General features: G+C 36.9%; 2 protein-coding genes across 2 annotated transcripts; both read left to right on the top strand.

Moving 5' to 3' along the window:
- Positions 1 to 2697: 2697 nt before the first annotated feature.
- On the top strand, positions 2698 to 3630 carry LOC103302323 (olfactory receptor 5G3-like). Its single transcript, XM_008159384.2, has one exon. It carries the CDS (start codon positions 2698 to 2700, stop codon positions 3628 to 3630), a length of 933 nt encoding a protein of 310 aa, XP_008157606.2.
- Positions 3631 to 8177: 4547 nt separating this feature from the next.
- On the top strand, positions 8178 to 9122 carry LOC103302322 (olfactory receptor 1002-like). Its single transcript, XM_008159383.2, has one exon. It carries the CDS (start codon positions 8178 to 8180, stop codon positions 9120 to 9122), a length of 945 nt encoding a protein of 314 aa, XP_008157605.1.
- The last annotated feature ends 7635 nt before the right edge of the window (positions 9123 to 16757 follow it).

A 16757-nucleotide genomic window follows, 5' to 3' on the forward strand; every position in this document is an offset into this window, starting at 1 on the left:
TGAGTCACATTAATATTTTCTCTTCAAAATACCTCAAATAATGTCAGTATAAAATAGAATACACTGTAAATAATTATACACATCCAAACATCAATCCTCTTGATATTTTGAAGCACACTAAAAAGCAATTATCTGGCTGTGACTGAATAGCTCAGTTGCTTAGAGCATTGTCCTGACATGCCAAGGTGTCAGGCTCAATCCCAGCTCAAGGCACATACAAGAATCAACCAATGAATGCATAAATAAATGTGGAACAACAAATCAGTATTTCCCTCCCTTCCCTCTCCTCTCTCTCCAAAATAAAAAACAAAGTAATTATATCAAAATTTTAACTTTGAATTATTCTCTATAATTAGTATTCTGATTTAGAGTAATACCTGAAAAGTATTATTGACTGACTTTCTACTGTGAATTTTCTGATAATTTAAAATTCATTTTCAATTGGATACTTTCCTAAATTTTTTTACATCTTTAAAGTCACTTTCAAGCATAAATTCTTTGGGCTTTTGTGAAGTGTATATTTTGAACAAAAATCTTTCCTCCTAAGTAGTATTCCTTCCCAGTGTACATTCCCTGATATTGAGTGATGCTGCAGGTATGCCCATGTGGTTTTCCATATTCTTTAGTTTCTGTTTCACGGTTTCTCATACTATTAATTCTCATACTATAAATTTTCACAGTGTTGATAAAGCTGTGAAAACTGAATAAAGGCTTTGCCACATTCTTTATATTTGTGTTGTTTTTGTCCAGTATGAATTCTCTGATATAGAGCAAGGTTTGTGTACTGAATAAGGCTTTACCACATTCTTTGAGATTGTTAGGCTTTGATTCAATATGAATGATCAAATGTTGAGTAAGATATGAATGCAAATGAAAGACTTTGCCACATATGGTACATCTGTAAGCCTTTTCTTCAATATAAATCCCACATGGATTACACTTTTAAAGATTTATTCCAAGTATGAATATTCTTTTGTTCAGTACAATTTGAAGATTGGTTAGAAGATTTGTCATATTTGCTTCATTTGTCTGTCTTCTACACAATATGAATAATTTGATGTATATTCTGACTTGACTTTTGGTCAAAGAGTGTTCCTCATTCATAATTATTGTCTGGAAACTGAGTTCTCTGATGTTTATTAGAATTTGGCTCTTGGTTTAAAATTTTCCAATGTTCATTGCATTGATAATTCTGTCTCCATTATATGCACTCAGTATTATTTTATGGAATGAATATTCTATTCCTGGCTTTTGCAACAAGACCTAGTTATCTTCAGAAGACATAGCTGGGTGGATAGATATGATCTTTTCCCCTTCACATCCTTCATTGGCTCCAAAAAGATGACCACAACTGGCTTAGAGACAGCAAGATCCAGGGAGACCAGATTCCTGTAGTTCTTCAAAATCATATCCATGTACAATTTTCACTAAGCTGGGTATAGGTATTCAACTCCTCCTGAAATAAATTCCTGGACATGTTCCTGAAGGTCAGTGTTCCCCAAGAAGCAGCCGTGTCATCCTGTTCCTGTTCTTGCGCCTGTTTCCAGTTGTTTTCTCAGGTGGTGTGATATTGAGGAGTTATTTCTGCATCATGAGAATGTGTCTTCAAAGATATCAGCGCAACCCATTCATCTGCTTCCATCACACTCACAGGCAGAAGGAGCTGGAAATGCTAAAAAGAGCCACCCTCTCCTGTCCTTTGTTACAGGAGACTCAGGAACAATGAGCTCCTGTGAGTTTTTTTCTCTCCTGTCTTCATGTGCTCGCCTCCCATAGATGTCCACAAACTCTGCAGTAGGAGGGGCAGGTGCTGGGTTTTCAATGCCCGCGGTGACCCTCAGGCTTCATGTGTGTAGGAATATGGACTGAGACACTCAGGATTAAACTAGAAAGAACAAAATCAGGAAGGCCAGTGTGACCTTTGATACTCTGCAGCTGCTTCCGGGTCTGCAAGAAACTTCAGATTTTTAATACATTCTTTTCTTCTCTATTAAGGTCTGTTTCCCTCTATGTGTGTTGCATACAATGACAAATAGCAGATCAAGAGTTTTTATTAGCAAGAAGTAATTGATAATAGGAGTGAAGTAGAAGGACTTTTTCATTTCAGTTATGAGAGTTACTAGGTCAAGTTGAATGCATGCAAGCTTTGTGCATTTTATTCATTTTTAGAGCTTTTCTGAGGTGTGAATTCAGAACTAATCCATACCCTTCCACTCAACTGAAAGGAAATGGAAACTAATGCCAATGTTTAAAACCATGACATTAAAGAGATGGAAGGCAATAGTAGATCATCCATATAAATTAAATAAACAAGTAAAATCCATAGACATTAAGCATAAAATACCCAGGTTGCACAGATAACTAGCAAAATAGCCATACATAGAACCTAGGCATTTGACCAATTCCATGAATGCTTGTTGTACTGCATATGATTTTTTGTAAGTTATTTATAGCATATTATGACTTGATAAAAGTGAGTAGCAAATGCAAGGGTATTATATACATATCTCCATAACTCTTTACATGTTTGAACTATTTGGTATAAGAAAAAAAGTACAACTAAGCTGTAAAATTAAATATTTACTAAATAACATAGATATTAATGGCAACTAATAGATTCAAAGCCTTTGTTAATTATTGATCTATAAAAAAGGGGTGTTTTTTTTTTTTGCTCTCATTCCAGATTACCACCCAACAATGGATGATAAGAATCAAACAGCAGTGACTGAATTTCATTTTGTGGGCTTAACAGATAATTTTCCACAGAAGATGATTCTCTTCTTGATCTTCCTGCTTGTGTATCTTGTCACAGTGGGAGCGAACTTGGGGATGGTTGCCCTTATCTGGACAGATTCCCGACTCCACACACCCATGTACTTTTTTCTCAGCCACTTGTCCCTTGTGGATGTCTGCTGCTCTTCTTCTGTTGCCCCAAAGATGTTGTGTGATACCTTTCCGGAGAGAAAAGTCATCTCCTTCATGGGCTGTGCTGTACAAATGTGGTTTTTTGGTCAGTTTGTAGTGACTGAGTGTTTCCTTCTGGCCGCCATGGCATATGATCGGTACATAGCCATCTGTAACCCTCTGTTGTACCCGGTCATCATGTCCCAGCGGGTTTGTGTGCAGCTGGTGGTAGGGCCTTATGCCATGGGCATTCTAAATGCCGTTACTCAAGAGACTTTTACTTTTTGCTTACCTTTCTGTGGTCCAAATGTGGTCAACCACTTTTTCTGTGACATTCTCCCTGTTCTCTCTCTGGCTTGTGCTGACACCCAGAATAATAGGTTGGTTCTTTTCATCATGGCTGGAGCTATTGTGTTGTTCAGTGGCATGATCATCACCATCTCCTATGTGTGCATCCTGGTGGCCATCCTGAAGATCCAGACTGCTGATGGGAGGCAGAAAGCTTTCTCCACTTGTTCTTCTCACCTGACAGCCATCTGCATCCTGTATGGAGCTCTTTTCTTTAGCTACGTTCTTCCTGAGTCAGGTTCCTCCCTAGATATTAATAAAGTGATTTCTCTATTTTATACTATGGTCATCCCCATGCTGAACCCCCTCATCTACAGTGTGAGGAACAAGGAGGTAAAAAGTGCATTCAGGAGCAAGTTTGAAAGAAAAATAGAATAATGTGATTCAGTAATGGGTGGTAAATTAGAGAACTAGAAAATTCCTGCCCATTACCAGGTTATTTGTATACTAAAGTACTGTTTATATTGCTTTCACATCAGTCTTCTCCTTTGTGAAATGATGCAGAATAAAAAAGAAAATGTAATTTATGCCAGAAGAAAATTCAGGAGAACTTTTATATATTCTTATATGTGGGAAGATATTTTATTCCACACCAGAAAAGTAAATGTTATAAGGGAAAGATCAACAGAGTTCATTAAGAAATGTTTCATAGACCTTATTAAATGTCGAATAGAAAGTGAGAGAGCAGTTGTAACACAAGTGACTCACAATGAGTTAATGTCTCAATAGGAAAGTGTTGGAATCCTATATAATAAAAGGCTAATATGTAAATTGACCTAATGGAGGAACGACCAGTTGCTATGATGTGCACTGACCACCAGGGGCATACACTCAATGCAGGAGCTTCCACCTGGTGGTCAGTGCATTCCCACAGGTGGAGCGCCGCTCAGCCAGAAGCTGGGCTCGCGGCAGGCAAGCTCAGCAGCAGTGGCGGGAGCCTCTCTCACCTCCACATCAGTCGGACTTCTCCTGAAGGCTCCCAGACTGTGAGAGGGCACAGGCTGGGCTGAGGCCCCTCCCCGCAAGTGCACAAATTTTGTGCACTGGGACTCTAGTATATATATATGAAACACAATAGTAAAATGAAATACAGCTGAGAAATAAACCAAGAAATGAATGGTTATTTGATACAATTGGAAATGCAAATGATTTTAAATTAAATATATACTGTATATATATATATATAATTATATTATATATTAATAATTAATATATATATATATAACTCAACTTCACAATTGCTTGAGTAAATTAAATCAAAATGACAAGGCAATGCTATCCTCTCCCTCTTCCCATCTGTTAGATTGGCAAACATGAATATGATTATATTCAAGGCTTAGTAAGGTTACCATTTGGATATAAACTACAATTTTATCCATATCTAGTGTAACTAGGTGTAACTAGCTACATTTCCATAACACAATTTGTAATTTGATGATTTATATTAAAATGCACATTATCTTTGACTTATCCGCCTTAAATTTGGCAATCTATACCATGAAAATATTAATACCAGCATATTTGTAGAGGAAATAAAAGGAAACAATCTGAATCTATATTATTAGGAGAAACATGTATTCTTTCATGTAATGTTGTGCAGCTAATTATAAAAAGAGTGTTAGATGTTTATGCTTAGTTTTGGAGGGAACTCTTTGGAGATAATCATAGAATTCTGCTTTACTTTTTCCAAGATTAGAAAGGCGACTGTGTCCAGAGGTTGTGCATTTTATGCAAGCTCTGGTTCTTTTTTATTAATCCACATATTGGGCTCAAATGAGATTTCAAATGAGTTAATGCTCTCATAGCACCTTGAAAAATAAACATCTCCAGTGGTAAGATTAATGTCCTGTAGCAACATTTATATGAATAGATATCATCTGCTTTCTGAAATACTTTGAAAGAGTCATTTTTATTTACAGAAATAAATAAAAACTTCTTTGTATGATATTAAAATATTTATGAACTTTGAGCCCAAATTATTTTTTCCCCTTTTATATTTGAAATTTGCATGCAGCCAATGTGGATTATTTTGTCTCTCAAAGAATCTGTCCAAATTTAGAGCTCTCCATTGCTTCATAAACACCCTTATTTTTCTAGTCCACCTTATTTTTAACTTTATATTAATTTCCATTTGAGATTCATCTTGTCCCAGACCCTATTTCCAAAACCCCCTGGTTATAATGATCCAACCTTCCCAGTAGCTCATGAGCCAATCAGAGGGTCTTAAGTACTTTTGTGTCCCCAGAGTCACCTTCTAACTGTACTCTCTCTGGAGCAGGACTTTATTTTATTTTATTTTTTAAAATATATTTTTAATGATTACAGAGAGGAAGGGAGAGGGAGAGAGAGATGGAAACATCAATGATGAGAGGGAATCCTTGATTGGCTTCCTCCTGGGGATCAAGCCCACAACCAGGGCATGTGCCCTGACTGGGAATTAAACCAGTGATCTTGATTCTGGGGTTGATGCTCAACTGCTGAGCCACACCTGGCTGGGCTGCAGGGCTCTGTTTTAGATTCTCAAATCTACACATCGCTCATTACGCAGCAGCTAAAGGCTCAACACTGGAATTTCAAAGTGTGTGTGTGTGTGTGTGTGTGGGGGGGGGGGGGTGGTCTCAAAGGAGGACACAGTTTTGTTTTGTGCAATTACACTTGACTCAAAGTCCCCAAATTATTTCCTCATTAAATACTTTAAGATCTTCTCTCTAAGACTGATCTCCTGAGCTTCCAGCTCCTTGAGGGACTTAGCTCCAATTCACATACAGTCCTTTAGAAAAACCCTGTTGTGTGTTCAGAATGGAGTCAATGAACACTTTTTTAAAGTGCTGTTGCAAGGCCAAGGTTTCAAGATGGTATTATTGTATTGTTTATCTTCCTAGACACCTGAAGAAACTGAGAAGAATGACAAGTGTACATTTGCATGGTAATTCATTTTCATATCATAAAATGTTAATTTTGTCATTCACTTTGACATAAGCAGGCAAAGTCCAGGGCATGTTTCTTCAGACAGGTGAGTTAAGTGATTTTCTAAATTCTTCAGGAGGCTATATATGAAAAATAAATTTAGAAGCCCAAGAAAACATAATTTCTGAGCCTACCAAGAAGGAAATATTGGTATAAATAGAATATTTAGTCTGTGTCATTTGGTTTAAATGACTTAACTTGAATGTATATTTTGGTTGAATTTTGCCTTTGGCATAAACATACTGAAATGTGTTGCAAGATTTATGGGCTCATTGAATGTTATTGTTAAAAAACTTTGACTTCTCTGGGTCTTAATTTTTTCACCTAGATTGGGTATTGTAAGTCGGAAATAAATCTATCAATCAGCTGACTTGAATTCTCTGCTGCTCATGCCCAGAGTCACATGCATACCTAGAATCATGATTTTTTTTATATTAGACTCTTTGGATTGGGTAAGATTAGGAAAAATAAAGCAGTATACATTTTGACAGTCAGAAATGATTGGTTTTACATGATAGTTTGAGTTGATTGAGACCATGGATGGATATACTCTAGTTTCATCCTCATAATTTTTTTCATAACCTAAATTTATTGTGACACTCCAAATGCTTTGTTTCCATCTTCCATGAGTCATCATGAATAAAATATAAGGACCTGAAATGAGTTTCTATGTTTAGGAAATTTTGAATTCTTGAAACATTTCACTATTAAAGTATAGTTTCTGACAAATCTTACACTTTACCCCATTGAAGCTGTTTCTTTCTAAGCTCCATCGCCTGAGACCACAGGAGGTCATCAAATTTTTACTTACTTAATTTTTTTTGTTAACCAAAGTCCTTTCAAGCTTTCTTAGAAGGGAATTTTGTTAGACTTCTGTCAATAGTTCTGCTGCTGAACATCCTGCTAATATTTTGTGTGATTATGCCATTGGAATAGTTATGGTTATTTCAAGGTCCGAAATGTATGCCTCCCTTCCTCAATTTTCCTTTTTTGTACTATTGTCAGTTTCTCTTTTCTCACATCTCATCTATTCTTTCTCACAATTTTTTTTTATTTTTAATAAATAAAAATTTCTGGGTCCCTTGTACTCTTCACCCAGTTTCCCCCAATTGTTACATCTTCCCAACAATTGTACAACATGAAAAATAGGAAATCAATATGATGTATGTGTATAGCTCTATATAATTTTATTATATGTGTAGAGTTGTATTATCACCACCACATTCAGGATACAATTTCATCTCCATAGAGATCTCCCTTGTGCTACCCTGTTATAGTCACACCACTACCCTTTTTTCCACCATTCCTAATCCCAGGCAACAAATAACCTGTTTTCCATCTCTACAATTTATATATATAATGGAAAGCATCACAGGGAGATACTATTGAGAATTTTTATCATTTTCCAAAGCCAACTTCTTTTGTGTTCCATTTTTAGACACCAGAAGTTATGTTTTTACAACACAACTGATCATTTTTTCTAGAATCTAAACGAATTGATGAGGAAGTTATATTCCTAACACCTTTTATCTAGAGTGAGAGTATTAGTCTGAATTAATCAAATTCACACAATACTTTTTTCTATGAAATGTTTTTAAGATAACTTTGGTTCAAAGTCAGGGATTTTTAGAACTATAACCTCATACATTTAGAGGATTTACCTTAGATAATATCCAAAGATCACTTCTAGGTCTAAAATTTTATAATTCTCCTCCAAAATCCTGCTTTGATCAAGAAGAAAACTGAGGAGCCCAGTGAAATTCAGTGACTTAGTATCATACAAATAATTGGGAGGTATGACAACCACTAGGGTAGAACATGAATATTATTTGTCAATCTAACCTATGAAATGTAGAAAAATAGAAGTTAAATTCAGATTAAAAAATGAGAAGTCCTCAATTACCAAATGACTGTAAATTTTTTTTTTTCTATTTCTTATTCCAGATTAAGTCAGAGAAATGGAAGATGGAAATCAAACTTGGGTGATTGAGTTTTTTTTCATGGGCTTAACAAATCATTTCCAGCACCAGGTTGTACTCTTTGTGATATTTCTCTTGGTTTATCTTGTCACTTTTCTGGGAAACTTGGGGATGATCACCCTCATTTGGATAGATTCCCAACTCCACACCCCTATGTACTTTTTTCTCAGCCACTTGTCCTTTGTGGATGTGTGCTCCTCTTCTATCATCAGTCCGAAGATGTTGACTGACATCTTTGCGGAGACAAAAGTAATCTCTTTCTTTGGTTGTGCTGCCCAGTTATGGTTTTTTTGTCAGTTTGTAGTGACTGAGTGTTTCCTCCTGGCTTCCATGGCATATGATCGATATGTGGCTATTTGTAAACCCTTGTTGTATACACTCATTATGTCCCAGCAGGTCTGTGTGCAGCTCGTGGTAGGGCCATATATCATGGGTCTTATAAGTGCCATGACCCATACCACATTTGCCTTTCGCCTACCTTATTGTGGTCCAAAAACCATCAATCACTTCTTCTGTGATCTCCTCCCGATTCTTTCTCTGGCATGTGCAGACACCCAGGTCAATAAATTTTTGCTTTTCATCTTGGCTGGAGCCCTAGGAGTACTCAGTGGCATGATCATCTTGGTCTCCTACATTTACATTATCATCACTATCCTGAAGATCCGCTCTGCTGATGGGAGGTTCAAAGCCTTCTCCACCTGCTCTTCTCACCTGACAGCCGTCTCCATCCTTTATGGGACACTCTTCTTTATCTATGTATGTCCAAGTTCTGGCTTCTCCCTGGACATCAATAAAGTGGTGTCTGTGTTTTATACAGCTATGATTCCCATGTTAAATCCACTTATCTACAGCCTGAGAAACAAGGAAGTCAAGGATTCATTCAGAAGGGTGTTTGAAAGGAAGAAATTTCTGATGAGTAGATAAACTAGAATACCATTTGTACTACAGATTGACAACTAATCTACATGCAATAAGGAAAAACATGGTCTGGGTGTTGGGAGTCCTACTTTTGTGTTGAGAATCACTCTGTATTATTCTGTGTAATTGACAAGTCATCTAATGTCTTTAGGTTATATATATTTTTTCAGTTTGATTTTCTCTTACAGCAGGAATGAATAGGAGAGCTTTAAACTGAGGATTATTGAACTCCAAAATTTTAAACTATTCTCAAGTTTTGTGAGTAGGAAAGGAGAAGTTCTTTGTTAAATCCCACATGCTGTAGTCATAACCAATGACTTAATAATACTTCCGTTTTGCTTTATAAGTTGTTGAGATCCATCAATTGTCTGTAAACTTGACCTTGACTTTTAAAAATAAACTTAAAAAGTGTATTATGCTGAAAGGTAAAGACTTCCACTACATGATATATAAGCTCTGGGGATGTAATGTACAGCATGGTGACTATATTTAACAATACTGTATTGCATATTTGTAAGTTGCTAAGAGATTAGATCTCAACATTTTTCATCACAAGAAAAAATTGTAACTATGTGAGGTAACGGATGTTAACTACAGTGTTTTGGTAATCATTTCACAATCCATACATATATAAAATCATTATGTTGTGTGGGAACCCCTTTCACGTTCCGTGTGGTTCAGGGTTCCGGTTCAGGGTTTGGGTTCTGGAGAAGGCTGCACAGAAATGAAAAAAGACTAGAAAAGTATTAATTTTGGAATATTGGCGAGAGCCCACCTCTAGTGGCGAGAGCCCACTTCTAGTGGCGAGAGCCCACCTCTAGTGGCGAGAGCCCACCTCTAGTGGGATGACTACACACCGCTCTGGCCTTGCTATCCCTTTTATTGAGACTATGGAATACACCCATAGCCCTTAGGCAGGAAACGCCAATAATAGAAATTTACATAAGACAAACAGAGGTGGAGGCTGCTTCAGCTAACAATGTCTCAACTAAACAGTGAGTGATTAGCTCTGACCTTTCAGAGCAATTAAGGTTGTTGACCAGCATTCCCGGTTTCCTATCCATATCTTTCTGTTAGTGAGACAATGATCCTTTCTGGCAATGTTGTATGCTGTGGATTAACACAATGCTACATATCAATTATATATCAATAATAATGAAAAATAGTGAATTATTCAGGAAGTGTGTAATGATTGCATTCTCTAATACTGCCTCTGTGCTTGGAGTAGACATTTTACAAAGGCCTTTTATATCCCCTACTAAGTTCGTGCACCCATGGGGTCCCTAGGCATGACCTGCAGGGATCTGGGGAGGAGCTGTTCCACTCATCCTGGTCAGCTGAGTGGCGCTCCTGCTGTGGGAGCACACTGACCACCAGGGGGCATCTCCTGTATTGAGTGTTTTCCCCCTGGTGGTCAGTGCGTGTCATAGTGACCGGTCGTTTGGTTGACCAGTCTAGGCTTTTATATATACTATTGGCCTGGTGCACAAAATTTGTGCATGGGGGGGTGTCCCTCAGCCTGGCCTGCACCCTCTCCAATCTGCGACCCCTCGGGGGATGTCCGACTGCTGGTAGGGATCAGGCCTAAACTGGCAATCAGACATCCCTCTCACAATCCGGGACCACTGGCTCCTAACCACTCACCTGCCTGCCTGCCTGATCACTCCTAACCACTCTGCCTGCTGGCCTGCTAGCCCCCAACTGTCCCCCCAACCTTCTCACCCCTAACTGCCCCCCTGCAGGCCTGCTTGCCCCCAATGGCCCCACCCTGTCAGCCTGATTGCCCCCAACTGCCCCCATTGCCAGCCTGCTTGCCCCCAATTGCCCCCCCCCCCCCGCTAGCCTGATTACCCCCAACTGCCCTCTCCTCCTGGCCTGATCACTCGTAACCACCTCTGCCTTGGCCCTGCGACCATGGCTTTGTCCGGAAGGATGTCTAGAAGGTCTCCTGGTCTAATTAGCGTATTACCTTTTTATCAGTATAGATCTGCTCATAGTAATAACTAATTGGTATTTTGCCACTGTAATTACATACATAGTGCATGTTAAGTGAAGAATGGATTATAAATCTTTAATAAAAAGCTAGTTATTACTATTATTATTTATTAATTTTTGTGTCATAGGCAGGGCACTAATTCCTTTTTCATGGAAGATTAGCTGGACAGCCACAAAGAGTCCATGGGTTGTCCAGGACCTCATAATTTATCTCACAGTTTAACTTTTCCAGGCACAATGTTCTTTCAACCATAACTCTGTGCTTTCCCCGCCCCCCCCCCCCCCACTTGAATATAGCAACAAATCTAGGAAATGAGGATATGGGCCATATTTCTTTACAATTGTAAAATTCTCTGAGATCTACGCTCTATCTTCTTTTTGAAGTTCTTCCTTAAAAGACATTTCATATTAGTTCACTGACTTTGAAGTTTGTAAATAATCTCTAATGCTCTAAACTTTTTTTGGTCTGTTTTGTTTATTTCACCATGCCTTTTGCCAGTTTTGGTGTCTGTGTTGGGTAATGACTTGGGTTCAAGATGCTAATTATTAATTTTTAAAGCTAATACTGTTTCTTCAACTTTGTGTTAATAAAGATTCCTTCAAAATGGCCTTATATCCCCAATTCTTAAAAATTTAGTTTTGCCCTGGCCAGTGCAGCTCAGTTGGTTTGAGAATTGTTCTATGTACCAAAACGTTGCAAGTTTGATTCCTGGCCAGGGCACATAGCCAAGTGGTGGGTTTGATCCCCAGTCAGTGTGTGTACGGGAAGCCACTAATCGATGTTTCTCTCTAGCATAGGTGTTTCTTGGTCTCTCTCTCTCTCCCTCTCCTTTCTTATTTCTCTTAAAAATCAATCAATAAATAAATAAATAAATAAATAAATAAATAAAATAAATCAATAAAAACATTTCCTCAGGTGAGGATTAAAACAATATTCTTGCTCTATAAAAAATTAGTTTTAAATATTTAATGTTATTTTAGAACATGAAGGCCAAAGTACATTTTACAATATGTGCTTTCAGTACCTGTGACATACACACCTTCACATTCTTCATGAGACATATTTTTCTCCTCATTTTACTCTTTAGTCATCATCTGTTAATATGGTCTCAGCAATTATAGAATGTGTTCAAATAAAGGCTAGGCAGCAATCCTAGTGAAAAAACACTGTAATAGTTCTTTCTTAAAAATGATTTTAAACTTTGCCACTAGATAGCAGCATCAGCTTCTCAATTACAATGAACATTTACTTTAATAATTGAAAGCATTATAAAGAGTAGGCTTGAAAAAGTAGCTTTCAAAGTCTAATTATTAATTTTTGAGGGCTGTGAAATCATACACAAGTTTTGTGTGTTTGGGCCACACATTTACATATATTCATTCCATAGGAAAGGACTGGGTCTTTCATCAGGATTTTTAAAGTGCATGGCACATAAAAATTTAAAGTTTCTGATATAATCTAATATTCTTACCTTTCAAATTATAAAACTAATGTATAAAGGGTGAGGAATGATTTTCCCATGATATGTAACAGAATTTATTAATGCACACCTGTTCTAGAAACACATAGTTCAGAGGTCTTTACTCTATCCAATACTTATAAATCCTTCTATTACCATAATAATAAATAAAAAGACTTTCATAATGATAATAAATAAAAAGGCTTTGTAACATTAGCTGTAAATATTTTTCCTAGTGTTGTTTGCTAAAATTTTATTTTAAAAATAAATAAAATTATGTAATTAAAATTATTATTATTTCTATATTTTTCATTTTAAAAAATGTATCTTTATTATTGAAAGTATTATAGGTGTCCCCCTTTTCCCCCACATTGACCCCCTCCACCCCACTCTTGTGCTCTCCTCCCAGGCCTTCAGGGTACTATTGTCTGTGTCCATGGGTTATGCATATATGCATATAAATTCTTTGGTTAATCTCTTCCCTCTTCCTCTCCCACCTTCCCTCTGAGATTCGTCTGTCTGTTTCATGCTTCTATGTATCTATTTTGTTCATCAGTTTATTTTGTTCACTAGATTCCAGATATAAGTGAGATCATGTGATACTGTCTTTCTCTGATGCCTGGGTTCCTCCCCTGCATCAGCACCTGACTCTATGTATAAAGGTGACTAATATGGACTACTGCAGAATCCAGAGAGCTGAGTGCCCTCCCCTCCCCATCCAAGAGGGATTATGTAATTAAATTGAATGCACATTTTGAACAGCTATATTCACTAAACCACATGTTCATTTCTTTCCTTACTTCCTTCTGGGATAAGTCAGAGCAATCAAAACAGAGGGAGGGTAGAGGAGGGTGGAGGTAAAGGGGAGAGATCAACCAAAGGACTTGTGTGCAAGCATATGCGCCTAACCAGCGGTTAAGGACAACAGGGGGGTGGGGCATGTGTGGGGAGGGGTGGGAAATGGGGGGATGAGGACAAATATGTGATACCTTAATCAATAAAGAAATTAAAAAAAAACAGAGGGATTATCAAAGCTATAAAATATTTTTCACAGCAACAAAACCTCAAATGTTTAGATTTAAAACTTTCACTGTGTTTTAGACAAAAATAGATAAAAAGAAGTCCCCAGACCCAAGAGGAAATATTTCATTTGTAAGGTTAATAAAATAATCTCTTTTTTGCATTTTAATTTCTTTATTGATTAAGATGTTACATATTTGTCCTCATTCCCCCATTACCTTCCCCAACTCCCGCCCCCCCACTCATGCCCTCACTCCCCTGTTGTCTGTGTCCATTGCTCAGGCTTATATGCATGCACACAAGTCCTTTGGTTGATCTCTCCTCCTTACCCCCACCCTCCCCTACCTTCCCTCTGAGGTTTGACAGTTTGATCGATGCTTCCCTGTCTCTGGGTATGTTTTTGTTCATCAGTTTATGTTGTTCATTATATTCCACAAATGAGTGAGATCATGTTATATTTATCTTTCTCTGACTGACTTATTTCATTTAGCATAATGTTCTCCAGTTCCATCCATGTTGTTGCAAATGGTAGAAATTTCTTCTTTTTTACCAAATAAAATAATTTTAAGTATGAAGGTAATCATAACTCGCTACTCAAAAATAAATGGGAAAAATCAAACAACTCCCTGTCCTCTTAACAATATTAATAATAAAGAATAAATAACTAAAGTACAACATCTAAAGAGTTTTAAGCGGTGAAATAAATGACTACAGTTAATAATATTGTATTACATATTTTAAAGTGGCTGAGTAAATCTTAAAAGTCCTTATCACAAGAAAAAATATTTTGTAATTATGCATAAGGATAGATGTTAATTAGACTTATTGTGGTAATCATTTTGCAACATATACAAATATGGAATTATTATGTTGTACACCTGAAACTAATATAATGTTATATGTCCATTATACCTCAGTAAAAAGCTCTTTCATATTGAATCAACAGAAAGTTATAGAAACTTAAGCTTTTATAGAAAAAAATTGCTTTAAATTATTACAGCACATATCTTTGTGAATAAATGTTTCCAAACTTTCAGGTAGAAACCCCAAATAGGATTTTTTTAATGAGCCTCTATACCGTTCTCCATAGTGGTTGTACCAATTTACATTCACGCCAGGAGTGAATGAGAGGTTTCTCCACAACCTTTCTTACACTTGTTATTACTTGTCTAGTTGATAATAGCCATTCTGGCAGGTGGTATCTCATCAAAGTTTTGATGAGCATTTCTTTAATAGCTAGTGAAGTTGAGCATCTTATATATCTGTTGGCCATTTGGGTGTCTTCTTCAAAAAAATGTCTATTCACATCCTCTGCCCCCCTCCTTTTTTTTTTGTTAATCTTCATCCAAGGATATTTTTTTCCACTGATTTTTAGAGAGAGTGAAAGGGAGGGAGGTGGAGAGTGAGAGTGAGAGAAATGTGGATGTGAGAGAGACACATTGATTGGTTGCCCTTGCACACACCCTGACTAGAGCCAGGGATGGAACCTGCAGTCCAGGAATATGTCATTGATGGGGAATTTAATGGGCTGATGCTTTAACTACTGGGAAACACAGGACCAGACACTCTGCCCATTTTTCATTGGACTGTTTGTTTCTTTGGTGTTAAGTTGTATGAGTTCTTTATATATATTTGTCAGAACTATTGTTTGCAAATAATCTTCTCCAATTCAGTTTGTTCTCCAATTTTGTATTGTTGGTGGTTTCTTTTGCTGTGCAGAAGCTTTTTGATTTGATATATCCCCTTCATTTATTTTTGCCTTTATTTTCCTTACCTTTGGGGTCAAATTCATAAAATCCTCTCTAAGACCAAGGTCCATAAATTTAGTACCTATGTTTTCTTCTATGTAATTTATTGTTTCAGGTATTGTATTTAATTCTTTGATCCATTTTGAGTTAACTTTTGTATTTGGAAACTAATAGTAGTCTAGCTTCATTCTTTTGCATGTGGCTTTCCAGTTTTCTCAGCACCATTTATTGAAGAAGCTTTCTTTTCTCCATTGTTTTTGTCTCCTTTGTTAAAAATTATTTGTCCATATACATACATGTGGGCTTATTTTTTTGGCTCTCAGCGGCTAAAACATGGAAACAACTGAAGTGCCCTTTGATAGATGATTGGATAAAGAAGATGTGGTACATATATACAATGGAATACTACTCAGCCATAAGAAAAGATGAAATATTGTCATTTGTGACAACATGGATGGGTCTTGAGAATCTCATGCTAAGCAAAATAAGTCAGACAGAAAAAGTTAAGAACCATATGATTTAACTCATATGTGGGATATAAAACTGAAAGCAACAAATGAACCAATAAGAAAAACAAAAACTCACAGATGTAGACAATAGTCTGGTGGTTATCAGAGGGAAGGGCATGGGGAGTAGTAGTAAAAGGTAAAGGGGGTTAAATATATGGTGATGGAAGGCAATTTGACTTTGGGTGGTGGGCACACCACCTAATATACAGAGGATGTATCATAGAATTCTACACTTGAAATCTATATAATCTTATTAACCAATGCCACCCCAATTAATTTAGTAAAAGAGATTACAGCAGCATGTTAAGAAATTAAAAAGTAAACAAAACAAACCAACAAAACCTCTAGAGCAGTGATTGGGCAACCTTTTGAGCTTGGTGTGTCAAACTTCGCCAAAAAACTGAGCATAACTCGGGTAGTGTGTCACTTTGAGGAAAAAACATTATTTTGCAAGTGTTTCATCCTCAGGAGCAGCAAATGTTTCATCCTCGGCATGCGGCCGCCTCAGCAGCCGCGTGTCATCAGAAATGGCTACACGTGTCAGTGCTGACACTTGTGTCATAGGTTCGCCATCACTACTCTAGAGTAAGGAATTGTATTTCATGCTGAAAGACTTGTGTGTGTTTTTTTCTTTCTTACCCAGGCTAGAACCAAAATTCAAATATCCATATTGACTCTGTTTTGACTTGGAGGTGAAGCATATTTCTTGGAAATAAAAAATGTATTTTCTTTTGCCATAGGCTAACAGTTCAGATGTAATTGCTAAAGTCTAAAGACAAATTAATACATTATCACAAGTTTTTCTTTTCTAGTACTAGCTTGCAATAGTTAAACTCTTTACATATTTTGGACAAAATCCTGAAAAATTATTTCTTTGGCAACATGCAGTAGGTGGCACATATGAGGAAA

The sequence above is a fragment of the Eptesicus fuscus genome, chromosome 13 (genome assembly GCF_027574615.1).
Source record: "Eptesicus fuscus isolate TK198812 chromosome 13, DD_ASM_mEF_20220401, whole genome shotgun sequence".
Lineage (NCBI taxonomy): Eukaryota > Metazoa > Chordata > Mammalia > Chiroptera > Vespertilionidae > Eptesicus > Eptesicus fuscus.